Source organism: Terrapene carolina, unplaced genomic scaffold, assembly GCF_002925995.2.
Source record: "Terrapene carolina triunguis isolate 2854851 unplaced genomic scaffold, T_m_triunguis-2.0 Scaffold42, whole genome shotgun sequence".
Lineage (NCBI taxonomy): Eukaryota > Metazoa > Chordata > Testudines > Emydidae > Terrapene > Terrapene triunguis.
Window position 1 is genome coordinate 8,754,060 of NW_020664393.1, and position 20,961 is coordinate 8,775,020.

The window sequence follows — 20,961 nt, forward strand, 5'->3', positions numbered from 1 at the left end:
CTCTTTCGCCCAGAACAGCCCACGTTTCTGTATATACGTGTATTTTTCCATTTCACGCCAACTTTCAGCCATACTACACCACAGAACGCGATACTTTACTTGAATATTGCTGGTTTAGGACCGATCCCATTTTCCAACAGAAATGCTCAGCTAAATTATTCTCTTCTTGCAAAACGCGGGTGGGGGTGAAGAGGGAATGAGCAAAACCGGGGCAGATTGCACAACAACGTGTTATTGCACATGCAGCGGCGGATCCAGTACTATTTTCCAACGTGTATCCACCCCCCACCCCTTGGAATAACTTTCAGTTAAAGTTGGGGGGACAGGTGTACAAACGTTTACTCATCCCACCACTGAAACTGTGCTTAATCGTACAGGAACAATTCAAACAATAGCTCGCTGAACGCTTTTCAAGTTGTGTGAATCGGTGTGGGCGGTACGGAACATTTTTGGAAATCCGTAACAATAGGTTTGTAGAAAGCCCCCTTGCGCGATCTGATAAAAAAAAAGAAGAAGAATGGTGCCTAGTGGGGTTAAAAAAGAGGAGGAAGGGGAGGGGAAGAGAGAGAGAGAAAATCATAGAAAAACAATAGAATAAGAAAATTAACCTTCGGCCATGTTGCCCCACGGGCCCTCTGCTCCAAACTCGTGAGATGAAAACTTTCCCTTTGGATCGAAGTGGTCTTCTGCATCAATCTAGCATCCTGATTTTGAACGATCACAAATTTAGCTCGCATGGTCTAATGTGCTTTCCCTCTTTTGATTTTTCCCCTTCTCTCTCCCTCAGTTTCTGGCCCCCTACGCACACGTGACTTTGTCAATTACATGCTTTCTTGCGACTAATTTCACATCGGATCCTTAAGGGGTTGGCAAGAGTCTGAAGTAGCCAATCGCCATTTCAATTTAAGCTGACACACCAAAATAATTTATGAATGAACAAGAAAATTCAAATACGAACTTGTCTTACAGCTAATTTGCACACTTCACGGTAAATCAAGATGACGTATTTTGGGGGTTTCTGTGCGCGTGTGTATATACACATATGTGTAGAGATACACGTATAGCTACATAGTTACACCCCACCCCAGACATACAACTCAGATTATTATTATATATATGTACAGTCATAGGGAGGAGATATATTATGTGAATAGACACACAAATATGTATACAGGATCACATATGCTATGTTATGCATGCATAACCATATGCGCACTCTGTACAGATACACACCTTACTACGCATATTGCCGTGTGTACAAAAAATATGTACACATTTGCAAGTGTTGCTACTTCCTTAATAAAAGTGGCATTTAAACACCTTTGACTCATAACTGTATTTTTGCCTTTTAACCTCGTATTTATTTTCGTGTAGACACGTTAGCCAAAATTCGACTGCTTCATGGAATTTAACAGGCTGATCACCTTATTTTAACCTACTTAGGTTGACAGGAAAACTTTATATGTACTATACTCAGAAACATATGCACACTTGAGGTCAACATATACATGGAGAATCGCTGGTGTTCCTCCCTTTGTTTCACATGACTATTTCATATTCAAAAGAAACGCGTACCGGAAACGCGATATCACCTTAATATGGTTCAGAATGTGTTGAGGTTTAGCGTTTCAAAACATTTTTGGAGGGGGATGGGGCGAGGGATTGCACTTCACAGGTTTCTCCGCCATCTCTTTCCGCGGGAGGGGATGTGATTAATGACTTCCTAAATAAGAGCCCAGTTTTCAAGCCTAGCATTAGAGTGAACCTCAATCAGCAGCGATTGTTCTCCAGGAGCATGGTGGTGGAGGAGGAGGAGGAGGAAAGGCTGAAAGAGAAAAGGAGGATTTGCTAGGGAGGAGGAAGACGAAAAAAAACAGGAGGAAGAAGACAAAGAGAAGAGGAATAGTGCTGGGCTGGAGACTGCACTTTTAAATCTCCACTACTAGTGGATGGGAGAGTCAAACACATAAAAGAAAAAAATATCTAACGGGCTTGATAGCCTACAGCTTTCACGTGTTCATTCACAAATTCCCTAGGCATTGGACCTCTCTCAGGTATACAAATAGGAAAAAACACATGTTATTTCTACTACTGTACTTCGCGTCGCACCTATTTCAAATAATACATTTTAATATGTTAAGAAAAAAATACTAATCAAAAGTACCTATTTTCTTCCTTTTCTTCCCGGGGAAGAACATGGATAAATATATATGTTTGGGTAGGTATGAAAAATATAAAACCACATTGCCCATTTTTTCTTGTCAGTAAATATCCTATTCACAGGTAGGCACTACACAATCATAAACTGAGATTTGGTGACACTTCTGCCCCTGTAACATTTAAAAGGTAGGTTATACCTTGTTAAAATCCGAGGACACTGGGTTGAATTATTTTCTGATTAAAGTGGCATTACCCCTCCTATCCCATCCACACAAACATAAATACATAAAAAGCCAAAACAACAAACTGTGATCCACCCAGAGCTTGTACAATGTGTTTTATAAAATTTCAAAGCACTTGCTGTTTCAGCCTGCCCAATTAAGCAAAACCTCTTTGCTCTGATAGGCCTGTTTACTCTTTTTTGTTGCTTTTCAGGAAAGTGTGTAAATCGCTCTCCTTTGTCTTTAATTTCTGTTTGAAATAACAAGGTGCCCAGTTGAACATTTGGTAAAAAGAGAAGGGGGTGGGCAAAAGTGTAAAAATACAAGCAATCTGGCAAGTGGAGCAGAAGCTCTAAATCCTGAAATTCCTTTGCAGTCTTCAACCGTAAATTTCCTATAGGTTATTTCAACAGTGGAGGTCGACTTCCTACACTGACCTGCCTTTACACATTTGTGCAATAAACCATTCCTTTTTTCGTTTCCACTTCCTAATGAATGCAATTATATTACTAAGATAAATCAATATTCAACTCACTTTACGTGGAAGATAAAAAACTAAATATTTCCCATATATATGTGAACTACTATATATAATTTCAATTCTGATATAATCAATGGACAAATAAAAGCAGGGCAGCTGGAGAGAACAAATATGTAAAGTGAAACGAATGTAGTGTATATATGAAAATATCTATCAACTATCTGATATGTCTACCAAAACCAGGAGGTATCTATAGATACAATTTTTTAATTTTTTTTATAGCATCTGTTATAAGAGTCTGTATTTTTCTCAGATTGGTCTCCTCTATGGGCATTTGGCTGAAAAATGCTATGGAGACTAGACTCTTGGTTTTACTGATACTAGACACAAATAAATTGACCCAGGTTGTTGTTTTGTTTATGGAGAAACTGTCCTTTGTTTCCAGATAGTTTGATTAAAAAAAAAAGCAATACAGTATTATGCTTTTTTATCAGAGTAAAGGGAGGAGTGTGAAAACAGCAAAAGAAAGCTGAATGCAAGTATAAGAGATAGTTGCAAAGGATTTCCTACACTACAAAATAAATGCTGATTGTGTAAATTACGCGTATTAGGGAGGGGGAGATTTGCAAGTGGTCTTTACTGAGATTTTCAGGCCTCCAGTATTACTGGAATTAAGGTTGGGGTCACCGGACTGGTCACTGGTGTCAGATGTTATCGACTCATTCATTTCCTGCAAAGGACATCGGCCTTTCAAGTTTTGTGGAAGGTAGAGAGCTGTTGCCAGCTGGGAACTCTCAAAAACCTTCCAAAATTCATTCACAAACAATCGGCCACAAACACTTCTTTTTTTAAGCAGACCCAGGTCGGGGAAATTCGAGGATCATGGTCATATTTCACGCGTTAGAAAGATGCCGCTGTCTTTACCATCGTCTTGCTCTCCCCGCAGAAAACATGCTTTTTCGTTGAGATAATTACACGGAGAAAGAATCGTATTCATGAAGCTGCCCCAGGACTCCTTTGGCATCAAAACGGCCAGAGCTCTGGTGCCTGTTTTCTAATTTGTCATGTTTCTAAAACTTCTCTGGTTTTAATTTTTTTCTCATTTCCGATTTCTTTTAATACCCCCTTCCACTCCTCCCACCTCCGTGTATTTGAATCAAAACTCATGTTTAACACTATGAAAACTGAGCTCTTAAGATAACTTCGATTTTCCATGTTTTAAAAACACTTCGTAGTTTTGCTCAGGTCGCTAATCAAGAAAAGCAGGAGAGCGCGCCTCTGCCACTGCCCTGTGATAACCACATCGAAAAGGGGGTGGGGGAGCTTCCTTTTTGAACTATTATCACTCAGAGCTGGAAGCCCCATCTTCCCCTCCCCAGAGGCAGCGATGGCCCATTTCACTCAAACGTGCCGCTGTGGGTGTGGGGGAGAGGGAGCCCACGCGCGCCGCGCTTGGTGTCCTTTATTTCGTGCAGATTAGAAGTGCCTGGTGCTTGGTGCGATGGTCTCTATTAAAACCAGAGCCGCCGCTGCTGCGGTTCTTCCGAAAACGAGGGGGAGGGGCAGCGCCACTGCGGCTGGTCAGGTCAAGTCACCCACCCTTCTCTCCTCCCCCACGTGGAGCCAGGTTCCAGGACCTGGCGGAGGGGCGCTCCTGGCTAGGAACTCACCCGCTTGGCAGGGACCAGACGCGCCGGCGCCCTCCAAGCCTGGCCCCACGTGAGAGCCTGTGGCCTCCCGCCTTTCGGGCACCTCCTGCTTCTAGCCAACCCGGGTCTGCTTCCACCAAGTCAGCCAACTTTCTGCCCCTCCCCACGTGAGGGGGATCCGCAAGGTCCCGCCCGAGCCGCGCGGCGTGGCCGGCTAAGCGGAGCGGACCTGTCATTGCGTGCTTCAAGGTGGCATTCTCATTAGCGCTGTGGGGCCCAATCCAGCCCCTTGGGCTTCAGGGAGATCCCGTCCTCTCCAGGTTATTACCGGCAGGGATGCCCCCGGAAAGTTGCATTTTAAAGGAAAAAGCTCTCCTGGGATAGCGAATTCCCCACTCCCAGAAGCTGCTCCCTGCTGGGAAGATCGGGTCTGTCCCATTAGATCTAGGTAGCGCTGCCAACCTTAGATGTTCCTTTAGTTTTGGAGATTCCTCCTGAGCCCTCACGTTAGGAACCCAGAGTCTGTGTGTCAGGGAAATGACACCCTCTCCCCCCCTCCACACAGTGTTTGTCTTCACAATCAGATTGCTCGGTCGGGGCTGTGGTATAGGGTGTCGTGTCATGTCGAACTGTTTCATCAGAGGAGTTGCAAGGGGGTAAGATCACGGCGTGGGAAGGCAAGAGAGAAAAATCAGCTGATGCAAAGGCTCTTCCAGCCTATGGTCTCACCTGCAGCGCAGGCGCCAAAATTGGCCTGAGGATCCTTCTCTGCTGCAGCCTGGTCAGGGTCTCTGCTGCAGCCTGGTCAGGGTCTCCGCTGCACCCCAGCGTTCACTATAAGCGGGGCCAGCGCAGTGATCTCCATTCTCACACGCACTTTTTTTTTTATTTTAGCCTCAGTGTTAGTTTTTCCAGGGGAGTTTTCTAGGATCATTAATGCATTCCATGCATTAATTTGAAATGCAAGACCGTTTGGTATGGCTGCTTTTCATATTCAAATCTTCATTATGTGAAGATCCCAATTATTACCTATATAATCCCACCACGGCGACCACTTTCCATTATTGACCTGCAATACACCGAATACTTCAAGCCGGCTGGCTGTCTTCGTTGCAAAGACTGCCTGTCCCGTTGGATCTAGATAGCTCTGCCAATTTTACTTGTTCCTTCAGCTTTGAAGATTCCTCCTTAGCCTCCCTAATGTCAGGAACCCTGGGCTGTGTGCAGAAAAACAGCGAGAGGAAAAGTAACAATGCCCTAAATCAGCTAAAGCGGTTCCAATGAATAAAACACTTTTTTAAAAAAGGGGAATGTATCTTTCTTTCCCCATTTCACTGTTGTTTACGGTGATTTCCTTACCCCTTTCGAAGACTCCGATGTCCCGACTATAAAAGTTAACACCTGTAAATGATTGGTGTGTGGTGTGTGTGTGTTAGTGTTATAACATCATTTTTTCTCCCCCACCTTAAGTTTTTCTTATACTGTCGGGGGAAAGCTTATACTTCTTAACCGAAGATGCTTCTTAGACTTATTTTAAAATTTAAATTAAATAAACCTCGTTGCGATTGAATTGTTCTCTCCATAATTATAAACAACGAAAAATTCAAACATACACTTGTATACATTTGTTACTAACATTTTATGCCAATACCTTCACTATTTACACGTTTTTAATTATTGTATTGTTAATTATCGATTAATTTAATGGACTATTAAATATTTCCATTGTTTTCCAAAAGTTATTAAATACTTAATTCAATCATAAAAATGGGTAGTTTTTCAGCCAGTGCAGTTTTCCAGCCAGTTTTCCACTGCAGTGGAAAATAGTGAGGTATATAAAAACTTGATGATGAATGAATGTTTTTAAAGGATGTGTCACATCTCAAGGAGGTAGCTGAACTTGGAATACACCTAATGTTTATTTTAAGTCTGAACTTTGAATATGTTAACAAATATTTATGAACCACGATTTTCTCTTCATTCCTGACTAAAATATTCCAGATCTTAAAGCCTGTATTTTATGTTTTACGTCCATAGGTGGTGGTGTTTGAATTAATAGCCAGAGTTTGGGAGAGGAAGGTTTAAAATAGGTGCTTTAAAATATTTGATAGTAAAAAAAATAAAATGAATGTTGATAAAGTGATACTGTAAACATTCCGGAATAGCTAACAATGCACTCTGCATTTTTGCCTGTAACTCTGATGGTTTGGAGAGGCATTATTAAAATACCCGACACTGCTCTAATCCTAGACGTAATCCAAGGGCATTAGGACATTGAGAGCCCCTCTAGAACTCACTGCAGGCGGTGGCCTCGTGTACATTAGCAGGTTTTCAGCTGTGGATTTGCAACTGATAAGGATTGCTTCCATGGTTAGATTCAAGGAGGCGCCACATCAGTAATTTGCGGAAAATGTGGTTATATTTGGAAAACCAGCCCTACTGAAGACTCCCGCTGTTGTAAGACCACTTGCATTTCACTGTCAAAAAAATTCAAAATAGATGGCACATAAGGAGACATTGTATATGCTTCCCTAAATTTCATTTCGGGAACGAAGGAAAGGAAGAGAAGCCTAGATATTAAAGACTGCAGCTGCTTCTCAAAGCTCATGTTGCTTTTTCAAACTTCATAGCAATGGCAGCAAACATTGGGTTGAGAGCGAGCGACTGCGTGTGTTTAAGACTGTCCCGCCCACCGAGCAGGTAGACACACCAGTCTCCGTTACCCATTTTAGTAACGGCACGTGCACATACTACAATATATTGCTATCGAGATTATGGGACCAACCCTGCTCCCATCTGCAGTCAACAGCAACACTCCCAAAGGGAGCAGGATCGGGCCCTAGATGGAGGTATAATCTGAAGGTGGGTTTGTATTATGTGGTGCATATAAATACATATGCAGCTCTCTATTGTACAGAGAAACTGGATGCTATGGACGCCTGTTGCCCAATGACTATTCTGAACCACTATATCTGACCAAAGCCATTGCCTTAAGCACAAGATGTAGCTCGTGATTAAGCACGCACGGAATTCCCTGCCCATTGTGCCGCTGCGCTGCGTAAACCTCACTCAGCGGCATGTGTTCAGTGCCTCAGGGAGGGGGATAAAGGATAGCACCAGAGAACCCCCGGCCCCTTTTATTTGCTAGTCTAAGTGACGTCAGGAGCACCTTACAGATCCCTAACAGGCATGCGCCTAACAAAAAAGTAGCAACTGGAGCAGAGCCAAAACCACTAAACTTCAGTGGGCAGCAGAAGAGCACCCAACAACACTACAGAGCCCGAACAGGGCTGGACACAGGCTGCATACAACTACGCAAACCCTTGAAACCAAGGTAAGCAACCGAATACGATCACCCCTTTTCCTGACGCGGCTATTGTAAATACATGTTCTAACGAGCCAGACAGCAGGCAGCGGACAAATGGGGAAACAAAATGGGAACAGCGGCTGCTGCTGTAGGGAGAGTAGGTGGGCAATGAGTTTTCCCAGGTGACCATTTGCAAAGTGAAATACCGGATTTGTTAGCGCAGCTTCCAGGGAATAAAATCAATAGATACGGCCTAACGAAACCTGACAGATCAGTGAACTCTGAGGCTTTTTTTTTTTTTTAGTTTCATATGCCAAGAAAAGTGTTTGGCAACGTATTGTGCTGCCTCAAAAATAGATGTAGGTAGGAATTGTCTATGAATGTGAGGATTGTGCAGGATAACGTGTTTACATTGCTGCTGCATTAAAAATCAATTTAATATCGCTAAAAGATGGGCACTGACCTTTTACTTGCTGATATGTTTGTTATACTTAAAACTACTTCGTTTTTAAATCATTAATAACTCTACCTGTTAGAAGAACTATGGTGTGTCACAGCCATCCCTAAGAGTAATTCTGTAATGTATTTCAAGATGTCTTTAAATCCATTATTTAAACTCACAGGATGACACCTGGGAATAAACATTGTATACTGTCTTTTTGCCTCCAGCCCAGAAAAAAAAATCCATTTACAAACCGTTAGATCAATTAAGAATTCCAAAGTCAAACCTTGGAGAAAAATGAATGAAATTCTTTCTTTGAGTCTAATCGCACTTTTCCAGACAGAAATTTAGGTTCATTACAGTCCATTCTGTTGTGGGAGTGGGAGGCATAAAGTAATTATCAAATACCAATTCCCCAATCATATATGAAAAGTCAGCCATGTAAGACTTGGGGGTTGGACTAGATGACCTCCGGAGGTCCCTTCCAACCCTGATATTCTATGATTCTATGACTTTATTAAAAAAAAGAAAAAGGAAAAAAAAGACTGACCTGGGCCTGAGGAGACCTTCTTGAATGACCTCATCGTCTTCTGAGGAACCTAAAATCAGAGAGTTGAAGTCAGTACTAGCCGGCAAATTGTACCAGAGCACCGTATTTAATTACCTCTTCTCCAGTTTAACGGCTCATTAAAAGGCCATAAAATGCCAGGGCTTTGACTCTGTGAAGTGACCTGTAAACTCTTTAACTGTTCGTGACTTACCTAGCTCATCAGAACCACAATTAGATAACCAAAAGGTAACAATCAGCCTGTTACCAAAAAAAAAAAAAAAAAAAGAGGGGGAGGCCTTCTCCATTCTTTAAAGTCATTGCCCCATTAATAGTCTTCTTATAAAAGTTAATGAGGAAGTAGACAAAATACACGGATTTGCTGGATACTGCAAGGTGTTGTTTTCACTTATCAATATTTCATCGCAATAGGTAACTCAAGTACTAGTGGTTGTTGGCTTTGCTATGCTTAAACCGTACACTTTAAATCATAAAAAAAATCAGTTTGTGTCTTTACATATACTTCAAAGGAAGTATCTTGTAATAAATGTTTGGTCAAATTGTACTAAACATTATAGGTCCTAGTATCAACCTAAGAGTATCAGTAGGAAAATGCCTTCCCTTTAATATTAGTAAAATCCCAGACAATAATTTGCATTTTAAACCAATACTTACAAAGTCTCAATAAATTAACAAAAAATATTTGATCAGACCAACACACAATATGGCTTTGCTGGTGCTAGGTGTATTTATGGTCCACTGCCGATTGAGCAGGATCTATCTGATTTTATATCATAATAATGCCAGCAAAGATGTCATGTATAGTAGATAGTAAGAGGCACCCAAGGAAAGCCACTGTGCTTAGAGTAATCTTGTTGCTCAGGCTGTGCAGATTGTTTAGAGCAAGGAAGATGAATAGATTTGAACATGCATAAACTCACCTGCTACCAGCCTATGTCCTTTTGTCTCCCTCTACCTGATTTTTATACACTCTACTTTAAGTAAGACCCATCCAAAGCAAATAAACCACTTCATGTTGTTGTTGTTTTGGGATGTGATCTTAAATCTCTTCTGCCTTTAAAGAAAATGGAGATTTTTTGCAATTGGAGAGCATGTCCTGACTGTTGATTCTGGCCTTTTCCTACAAATGTGGAAACTCCACCTTCCTTCTCTGACTGTGGGAACAGCCAAAGACAAGTGAGAATCAAATTTCTGTATATTAACTTCTTATCCTCTAGTTAACCCCACTTCTATACAACATCAGCAACTAGAAAAGGTGATAGCCAGCTTGTTTTTCCTTGCAGTGCAATAACACTAACAACTGGTCTCCGTTTTTTCTTTTTGTGATGATCTATAGCAAGTTTTGTTTTCCAGTAGAGCGGTATATAAATTCAATATTAAACCTAATCTTCCTTTTACACCTTCAACTATTACAGCCCAATCCCTGTTTTTACTTGTCTCTTCTGCCAACCTGCAGCTGTGTGGCTTTTGTCTCGGATTTAGCTACATTATTTATGCAGCATAATGAAATATGCAAACAGAGTAAGAGATCCTTTCCTGGCTTTGACAAGTGATGTGGTTTAGTTTATGGGAGGATTCAAAATAAAGTACTTTGGAAAAGAAATATATTAAGAATTGCAGTAACTACAGAGATTGGTACATCCTGAAAATTAGATAGGGTTTAAAAAAAAAAGCCCTTGTTTTTGTCACTTCATTCAATGTATTTGTAAACATCACGTATATAAATATGTGGATATCATAAGCGTCATAATAGATTATTATACAGAAAGTAAATGGGATGTAACTGTTCTAAAAGACTTGGTGTTAATTGTTTCTTAATAGGATATAGAAGTCCTGACATATAATTGTAAAAAATGCTAGCTTATAAAATGAACTTCAAAAGTCTGAACAACTTAATTCTATTAAATTAATTCTTAAAACTGTATAGTTTAAACAAAAAACTAGTTGTCATATATTCTACTGCATCATACTGAAGCCAATAGGAATTTAGTCACTGATTTAAATGGGAGCAGGTTTGGGCCCTAAAGCAGCTAATGGTAACAGTGATAGGTTAGTATTTTCCTACACTTCAATATAAACATTTCAAGCAAATTGGGATCAGCTAGTGCTGAAATTGAGATTCATATTTAAATAGGCTTCATCATTGCTAATATCATTTAATAAATGCTAATCAAGGATTATATAATAATCAAGCCTAGTAAGAGGGTTTTGGAGAGAAATTATTATTTGCTTTAAAAGCCTGATTAAATGTCTATAGGCATTTAATCATAACATGTCTGAGTGGAAACTAGTTCTAGGAATAAGCGATATTTGAAGATACCATGCAATCATCACAGAACAGGAAATCAAACCTACTCAAGGAGAGTGAAAGTTAAAGTTATAAATTATACCTTTGTTACAGATAACACATACAATAATTTGAGGGTTTTTTTCTGCCACTTACTGTTTGTTTATCTTTGGCAATTCATTCGTATTGGACAGTGAAAGGCAACAGTATGCCTCTAGTCATTCATTTTTCCCCAAAATTCTCAATGACCAGCAAAATTATACAGTGTTTTGGATTTCACATAATGCAGAGGCTTAATTTAAACAATTTTACTGCCATATAAAAATTGCATATATAGGGTAGAAAATCAGGTATTTATAGTTTGCCTGTTTACATAGAAAGTTGTTTGCTCTATTTCAGAGATTAGCTAGAACAAAAATTTAAGACAATGAGCCTGCTCCTGCCTCCATTGAAATCAATCATAATTTGGACATTGATTTTATTGTGAGGAAGAGTAGACTCAATATTTTATTAATATTGTTTAAAACAGTTATAAAATACATCAGAACACAAAAGTAAAATATACAATAATAAAAAGTTACTACTAACGAGTGAGCAAATATCATATGGGGCAGAAAAAGATACAACATTCCTTTATTTTCTATTTACAACTCTTATCTAGGATGGATTTTTTTAAAGGATTTCAGGTGTACCTGTCATAGAAACTGAATTAGATAAATTGTGAACACCTAAAAATAAACAGCTTGTAGTATTTAAGAGAAAATGCCAGGTACTCTTTCAAAAAAATAAAAAAGACCTTATGGTAACAAACAATTTTGTTTAAAAACTGTGAACTTTTTTAAAAAAAGTAATATATATAGTGTATGCTTTACCTTTTGCACTTCATTCAGCCGCTGGACAGTAACACAGACTAATCAGTTTATTTTTGTTTATAGTCACTTCAACTTCTGATTGAATGCACTAGCAACATGCTGCGCTATCTTAGTTGCAAATGCCGCAGAGGAATGTTAAATCAAACAAATTACTTGACACTTAACAATACTAACATGTTTATGAATTTTTAGAAATATCAAGTTTTAAACCAAAATCCTAAGTGATGGGTCGAAAGCTCATTAAAATGTTTTTTTTAAAGGTTTCTGGTATTGTATCCCTTACTTTCTTTTAATATTTCATTCAGTAAGATACAGAAATCAATTTAAAATATACCAAAGAAATTGAATTGCATTCTGTAAAATCCAAAACATCTGAAAAAGTTTGGAAATAAAAGATATAGAATAACACTGGAACTGATCCACATCCTCAAACCAATGGCTTACCTATATTGTATAATTTGCTAAGGATACAACACAATTCCTGTGAATTATTCTCTTCTGAAATTATATAACTAGATTTCATTTTCTTGTTTAATTACACACATTGTGTAATTTTGTTCACAATTTTCTTCCCATCACAATACTGTGAGCATTGCACTAAACATTTTTAGGAAGTGAAGTGATAAAGCAGGTGTGGGAAAAGTAACTCCTTTTAATTATCTTCTAAATTCAAGAATTCACCTTGAAACACTTTTTAATAAAATCCTTCAAACTGACTTGGTTTTGTTTTGTGTTTTAATGATCAGCAAACAGAGGTTTAATCTTTCTTTACTGATTTGAACCTTTGGATCTTTTGTTATGTGTTAAATTGATTACCCTTTGTGGTTAACAATATAAATAGCTTGGTGATATTCTCTAGATATGTTTTGCTGACATATGAAAGGAGTAAAGATGGACTATGTGGTACACAATAATGTAGGCATTTCTGATAACCAGCGGGCCCAGTTCTGCTCCCATTCAATCAGTTACTAGACTCCCATTTGAGTTCAGTTGGAACAGGAGCACATAAGAACAAAATCTGCTCCCATTGACGTCAAGATTCTGAACTGTTCTAGTTAAAGCAATGTAAATTGGGAATAACTAGCTCCATTGACCTCAATGGTGTGGAGTCTGTCACTGACTCCAATAGGACCCACTGACTCCAATAGGACCCGCGTTTGACTCTTAAAAGTGAAATACCACCATTCAATTTAATTTTTAGTTTCTTTTAAATGATGTGCTTTGACCCCCAGATCAACGAGGCAAAAACTTTACTATTAAATAAAAATGTAACTTTAGTGCATATGATTAAAGTGACAATAATGGTATAATAAAGAAATACAATTGGATAAAATCATTTCTCATTCCCTTTTAGTGAGATTGTTCTTAATCCATATTATCTATTTTATATGTTCTGTATTTAGAAGAATATGAAAAAATATCTTAAGTAGAAAATATTTTGTATATTTAAAAAAATTCCGTAACACAGAATAGTGACCATATTTTCATACGATTGTAACCAATTTTATTTTTCAAGGGTACAAAAATATGTCTAAACATAAAATATTTTGAAAAGCAATTATTTAGTCTCTTATTTACTTGTCGTATGTTCAGCATTTTATTCAAATTTACAGCTAGCATGTAAAATAGTACCGGTAATTTAAAGCTAATTTGTCCAAATTTGGAGCAATTTGCATTGTCTTAAGCAAATGAACTTATAAATACACCTTCTTTTAATGGGACTGAACTAGCTTTCAAAGTGATTATCTCCAGAAGTAGCTAATATTGTTCTTTTGTTCACAATAAGTTGAGTAATCGTGACTGAGACAAATAAGAAAATCCAAATTTATTAGATATTTTGCATAGTTTATTACTAGGATTTGAAGGATTAGATTTTTATTGGCAAATGTCAACAGTGATTTCACCACACACACACACACACACAAACCAACGAAAAACTATTTCTACTGACAATCAAAATTTACAGATAGGCAGAGTAAGAAAAATGCTTCTTGAGAATTTATCAGAATTTGATTGAATCAGTTATACAGCTTTAACTTTTTAAATTTCAGCATCTACTATTATTAATTCTCAGACACCCCCATAGTTTCCTGCAACTATGAAAACTTAAATAGATAACAATTGGGAAAAAAAAGTTAAAAATAAATATTATCCAGTTATAAAAAAAAATCTAATTCTGAAAAGCCTACTTATGATCATTGGTTTAATTTGTATTCAAATTATTAAAAAGTTAAACAAATGTAAATGTATCTTAAACTTGTGGTTTATATTCATTTTGAAGCCATCTCTAAGAATAATATTTGCTCACAAATGAAATAATGCTTAATAAATGTTGGAAAGATGTGTGTCAAATAAAAGCTGTTATGGCAATATTGTAAATTTAAAATTATTCAGCTTTTAGCTTGTACAACCGTTCCATTCCACATAGTGACACTACATTGGATTTGTCCTCTACAGTATAAATGAGGTATGAACATCACACTGAATATAATTCTAAATCTGTGTTTGTAACCTTTCCTTAAACTCAACAGAGCCTCAATGTAAATATAATTATTAAGCCAAAATTAGAATATGGATCTATAAATAAAATGAAACTGCATAACGTATAATGTGCAGTCAGGTAATAAAAGCACTTTTTGCCAATTTGAACTTAATCATGTTAAAACTACTTCAGTGGATGAAATTGCTATTCTATATGTGTTGCACTACTTTTTAAAATTTTACTTGAAAAATATTCTATATGTTTAAAAAAATTCATATACTTCTGTAAAAGTTTCAGCATGATTGGTTGTAGATTCTAAAGAAGCATTTCTAAGTTCATTTGTTGTACTTCAAATTAATATTTACTCTTCATGGAGTTAACACTTCACCTCTGCTACATCCTTTGCGCCCCACACTACTTTTGTTGCTTTTATACAGGCCATTTATCTGTAAAACACCAAGTTTTTTCTGTAATTATTATTAGTGAATTATCATTTAGGAGTCTAACAGATTCACAAGCTTAAATTCAGCTCCTTCATAGGTCTTCTTTTTGGTGTGAATATTAGGAATTTACCAGGAATAAAGCAACCAAGCTAAAGAAAACATATTAAAAGTAAAATGGTATAATGTGTGGTTTGTCAAAAGACAGTGCTCACAGCACTAATGTCAATCTAATATTGACATTTTCTTTTCACATAAGTGTGGGTAATGCAGCATAAACAGTCCAGAGTATTCGAAATTTTCCTAATTGTAAAAGAAAATAGTTCCATATAATAAACATTCCTGCTGAGTCATTGTTTAAAATAAGTTATTGAACAAAATAATGCAATGGTAGTTCTTGTCTGTTTTAGTTGAAATTGTTTATTAATTTAAAATGAGAATACAGAACGGTATCACTGATATTAAATTCTTGGAGATTAGAAATTGTCATCTTGAATTTTATTTTCTTACAAAAATGATTGCACATGCAAGAATTTATTATGAAGTATGTACAATAGTGGTAGAACATCTAAAATATTACTAAACAAATCAGTGTCAGTGTTGAGTTACAAAAATAATGCTCAGTGTGCAAATATTTTCAACACCAGTTTAACAATCTATATATGTATGTTGTGGCCAGACTAAAAAACCTTTTATGCATTGAAGTACTGTTAGTAACATAGATAGTGATGATAGATAGATGTAAGATGCATTTAACAGGGTTAAATTATTAAAAATAACTGGCCTAAATAGCATGCATACATACAGAGATATAAGAGCATTTTAAAATGTAATTGTAGTTAAAAACAAAAACAAAAAAACCCACACCTTTCTGAAAGGTAGTGGGGGAGCAGAACACAACACTACATGTAATAAAATAATAACAAGGTTTCTTCAAACAAAATAAAATCTATTAAAAAAAATAGAAGCAGTTTCATTGATAGCAACTAGCTATTGATATAGAGAGCCATTTATTCTGGATAGATTTTTTTGGAGGGGAAGGGGATTATTTTTAACCTAGTGTGTATCTACAAACACACCACTGTCAGAATACATGGTTTTCAATTTTAGAATTTTGTTTAAAGCAAACATTAAATATATATGAATGAACATAAATGTTTTGGCAACCTAAGAACTTTACCATATACTATTTAGAAAAAGACTGCATTCCGTCCTACAAATTCCCAATTGTACATACTACTAGCATCTAGACCAGTTAGAGATGGTAAAATACTAAATTAAGGAGGAAATTTTAGTGTTTAAACCTAAACATGTATATACATATTTCTATCAAAGTCAGCATAAATTCAGTATTAAGAACCATAGTTGAGAATGTACATTATTTGGGAAATTCTGTAAATCTCTCTCTATTTCTTTGTGAAAATTGATCAGTTAACATTACAGGCCTCTTTTATTTTTTCCTGTATAATTAAGCTTTTGTTCAGCCATGAAAAAACTAGAAACTGATTGCTTGAAAATGAGCTGCATGACCTTTGTCCTGGTTTGTCACCTTTGACCTTTAATTTGAGGATCCTGCATATCAAGTCATTCTATTTTTAGAAGCAGTATGTCAAAAAGTCCTGTGTTTAAATTTTTACCACTTATGTATCAAAAAGAGTAGGAAATTAAAACTATTTTGCTTTTTTATTATACAACTGTTTTTGAAATAACATACATCATGAACTAGTCCACAAAATGCTTTATGTAAGAAAGAGCTCTTCCTATCAGAGATATTGGAACACAAAACAAATTTAGAGGAGATTCTCCTATAGACTGCTTGGCTCCTCCAAATTTTAACTCTTTAACAAAAACCTCATGCTCATATCTTTTGTTGTTGTTGTTGTTAATGGGTATATGCAATTACATGGACTTTGTCCATATCATCATTGATTTTTTTTTAATTCACTAATCATATGCTTGGATTTTAGCTCTCAAAATACCCTTTCACAATCTGAAACTGTGTTTAAAAATGGCTAATAGCAAACTTAGATCTAAAAATTGTTTGACTCAAAAATGTGATTTTTTTTAAATTAGGCTTTATTTTTATGTAAGATGGCTTAAAATGTCTTTATGGTGGTAAAGGACCATTTTCAAAACAAGAGAGTGCCATAGTATTGATCTAATTGATTTTCCTATACTCATTCAATACCAAACTAATACAATTCACTGGAAAAAGCTTCCTTGAGACAGCATTTATCTGCCTACTTCACTTAGTGAATGAATGATGTAAAAATAAGATAATAAAGAAAAAACTTACTATAGTTATTCTTGTATTTGAACCTCCACAGAACTTCAGGATGTGTTTTTCAGTTGGATTTAGTAGTGATCAACATGGCTGTCTTGATTCAGCACTCCGGTCAGCGACATCATACAGTATCATGTCATAGGAGGAGCTACTCCATAAAGGCATGTACCCTCATATTTTCAAAATACAGCTGGCTTTATAAAGTACATCTGCCAGCTATAAATAGTGTGAATTTTAGTTATACTTGAGAACTGGAATCTTATTATTCTGATTAACAAGTTAACAGTCATGCCTCACAATGTATGGTTTTTAGGCTCATTGTGGAGGAAAAATGGTTTCTTTAGAAGCTACCTTCTATCCAGACATATTGTAATAGGAGAATCATCTGGTAGGTCTTTCTCTCTCCCTCCCCAAGATCACATTATAAATCATATTGTTTAACTATAATGCAAACAAAAAGCTACTTCAAAATGAAAAAAGGAACCTTTAAGAGCCTAAGCCTTATTAAGTTATCTTTATGCTTGGAGAATGTGATCTGAAACACTGCTTGTGACTTATCACTGCATCCTAGCAATGATTTAGACAGTGAAGATTTGGGCCTAGATATATGAAATTTTCATTATTTCTCTCCTGTCTCCTGAAGTTTCTAATACATGTCAGCTAATGTGTCTCCTACATTGACTTTACTCTTGATTTCTGGTAAGATTTTTTTTTTCAAATTATCTCCCTTGCAGCATTCATTTTATAAACATATAAGTTTGATAGCTCATTTCTTCATGCAATCTTGTATTTTCTACTACAGCTGTTTTTAAATATGTACTAAACAGTCTGGTTATAAGTAACCATTACTTTGCTATTTTGTGTTACATTGTTTCATGAGAACAAAGAAAACTTGGCTTCTTGGTATACTTATTAATAAATTTGAGGTTATATATTTATTCCAGATTTTAGTGATCTTTCTTGCTGTACAGTAGTCAATCTTTCAGAAGACTACAGTTTAACTGCATAGCCTGTGAATAATTTTCAAAGAAGTGAATGGCAGAATATTTCCCCCAACAAATAATGTATCATCTTTACACCTTTAAAAATGAAATGTCCGTTTCCTATATGGTTTACTGTACAATCCAGTATCAATCTAACTCTAAATGGTTGTTTAAAGTTTAATATAAATTATTTGATGGATGCTTCATTAAATTAAAATGTTGAAAACAATTTAGACTATTATAAAACTATAGCTACAATTCTTATTTTCTTAAGAGTAGCTAATACTGATAACAGATGCTTTGCTGTAGATGTAGTTAGATAGTGTATGCACAGAAAATGTGAAGTTCCAAAACAGACTATAACTAGAATATTAGTTAATGGCTTTTTTAATCTAATGCTGGTTACATAAGTAACATGCCTAAATCCTTCAGCAAAAGTTTCTAACCTGTATTACTATTTCATTCATTTATACTACAATATGAGACTAAGTAGATATCAAGTAAGTACACTCAGGGAAAGTGATTATCAATTAAATGCATAGCATCTTTTCTAGGTGATCTATCTAATGTTAACACATTAAAATAGATAGGTTTAACACTTGTTTGAGTTTTCTTCCTCTAAAACTTACTTTAGAATTTTACACTATTTGAAATATACTGGTCTTATGCTTTTAAAAGAGCTTGGACTAAATAGCAACATTAAGTGTATAGTTATGTTTTCTGATCTTTTATGCATATACATGCAGGGTTTGAATTGACTGATTTTCTGCCAAATCAGATGACTAAAATACCATGTGCTTAATTACAATGTCAATACAAATATAACTCAAAACAAGAAATTAAATACAAAATATTTCCTGGACCAGGATGGAATTCAATTTTACATTGCTAAAAGAGAAATATATACTTCTGAAACTAGTTCTAAAGCCAGCCATTCTAGTCTATACTCATAAATCAAATTGACATAGCCAGATTTCTATCAGTGTTTGAAACCAGAAAACAGAAACTACATAGTTTAAAGACATTTATTTGTTTCCCCTTACATTACATGCCATCAACAGGACAACTTCACAGGAGAACAGCACAGTGCTACATGGGTTTTGTTTTTAAGTTTACTATAAAAAGACCCCAACTATACACAGCACCATTAGGAGCCATTTATAGAAAACACCGAGGGGAAAATGCAAGGAATCACAGAGATCGACCTAAGATTTCATTCTGTTGCATGAAACAATTCAAAATGGCGGCCTTACCATTACTTACATTTAAACCCCCCGTAGAGAGGACACGGAATTACTATTTGATCTTATGCATAGCATCCCCCCCACGCCCACACTCACACACAAAAAAGCACTAAAGGGCAGGAATAGTTACCAAGGTGCAAATAAAAAACAGTCCTTTGGGGCACAAATCCGTACAAGGCAGCTGCATCCTCTGCTCTCTAGTCAGTTTAAAGCCGACGCACCGATTGGCAAACACAATGTAGTTGCCCATCTACTTTCCTCCTTCGTTTTCCTTTTGCAACAGCTCAAGCTCCAAGATCGTTCTCCTCCGCTCCTCCAAAGTCCTAATTTGTGTTTGTGCCTCTGCGTCTTCCCCTCCCCCCCAAACACACACACACACATATTGACAGTGCAAGATTGTTTCCTTGGTAGGCTACAAATACAAAGATCTCTTTCCTATCAGGGGGCAAAGGCAGGGAGTGGAGGGATCCCAAGAGCACGGGACGCCCCCTGGCGTCGAACGGGCGCAGTTTCACCTGCGGGCATCCCAACCTGTACCTTGACCGGAGCAAGTTAATGCAATCCCTTTGTGCTCACACCTGGAGCAGCCCATCACTTTGCAGATGCACCATGCGAGCGCTGGCGCTCTCCCTCGCGCACCCCGGGGTGACACCAGGATTGCATGCCAGGGAGGCTCGGCTCTTGTCTCTCGATCCTTTTATTATTGTTATTTGTAATATCACATGCAAGACACTCTCTCCCCTCCCCCAGGGGAAGCTGCAACTTTGCCGCTGGGCTCCGAGGCGTCTGATCCTCTCCAGGGTAACCGCAGCCCTCGGAGAAGGGGGGTGGAGGTGGGGGGAAGGTGTGAACCCGGAAGTACACCCGCCAGGGCAGCAGCATCTCAATGGCAACATTGGGGAGAAATAAAGGGGCGCTCGGGCAGCGGGAAGCAACTTTCCCTGCAGGGGAAACGAAGGCGCCTCCCCAGTGCATCTGTGCAGGGCGCGCGGACTCCGCGGGAAAGGTGCCGGGCAGGTGCCAGCTGCGGCGCTGGCAGCGGGCGGGCGGGAGCCGGCGCGGCACGGACGGCGAAGGAGCAGTGACTGGAGCTCGCTTACCTCCCGGGGGCCATGGTCGCTGGGCTGGGCGGGCAGGCGGGCGGGCGCTGGTGCGGGGCTGGGGGGCAGCGGGTGGCGCTTGGCTTCCTAAGGCGCTGCGGGGCGGCGGAGGCGGAGCGGGGCTGGCGGCGGCGAGGGAGGGAAGCGGCGCTCACGCTCCCCGCCTGTGGCAGAGCAGCGGCGGCTGGATGGCTGGGCAGGGACGCAGCAGCCCGTTACCGCTCCAACGCTGGGTCACGCCGCTGCAGGCGTGCACCTGCCCGGCCCGCCCTGGCTGCACCAGGGGGCGCGGCAGGTTGAAGCGCGAGTCACTTCCACAGGCGGGGGACACTTCCCGGGGGGACTCGGCTCGTACGAGGGTCCCTCCCCAGCCTCGGGCCTGGGACCGGTCCACGCAGGGCGCTACCCGCCCGCCCCGCCTGAGCCTGCCCCCGCTAGGTC

General features: G+C 38.2%; 1 protein-coding gene across 3 annotated transcripts in view; it reads right to left on the bottom strand.

The window, feature by feature from the left end:
- LIN28B (lin-28 homolog B) overlaps positions 1–19,670 on the bottom strand; it is a 121,316-nt gene extending 101,646 nt beyond the window's left edge. For 2 of the 3 annotated variants that reach the window (XM_024196712.2, XM_024196711.2), the window contains exon 1: positions 100–130. In XM_024196712.2, the coding sequence (XP_024052480.1) occupies positions 100–130 (31 nt within the window). Of the gene's footprint in view, positions 1–99; positions 131–8,810; positions 8,860–19,550 lie in introns of those variants that run through there. The other variant, XM_024196710.2, reaches the window with a different exon arrangement.
- Positions 19,671–20,961: the final 1,291 nt, after the last annotated feature.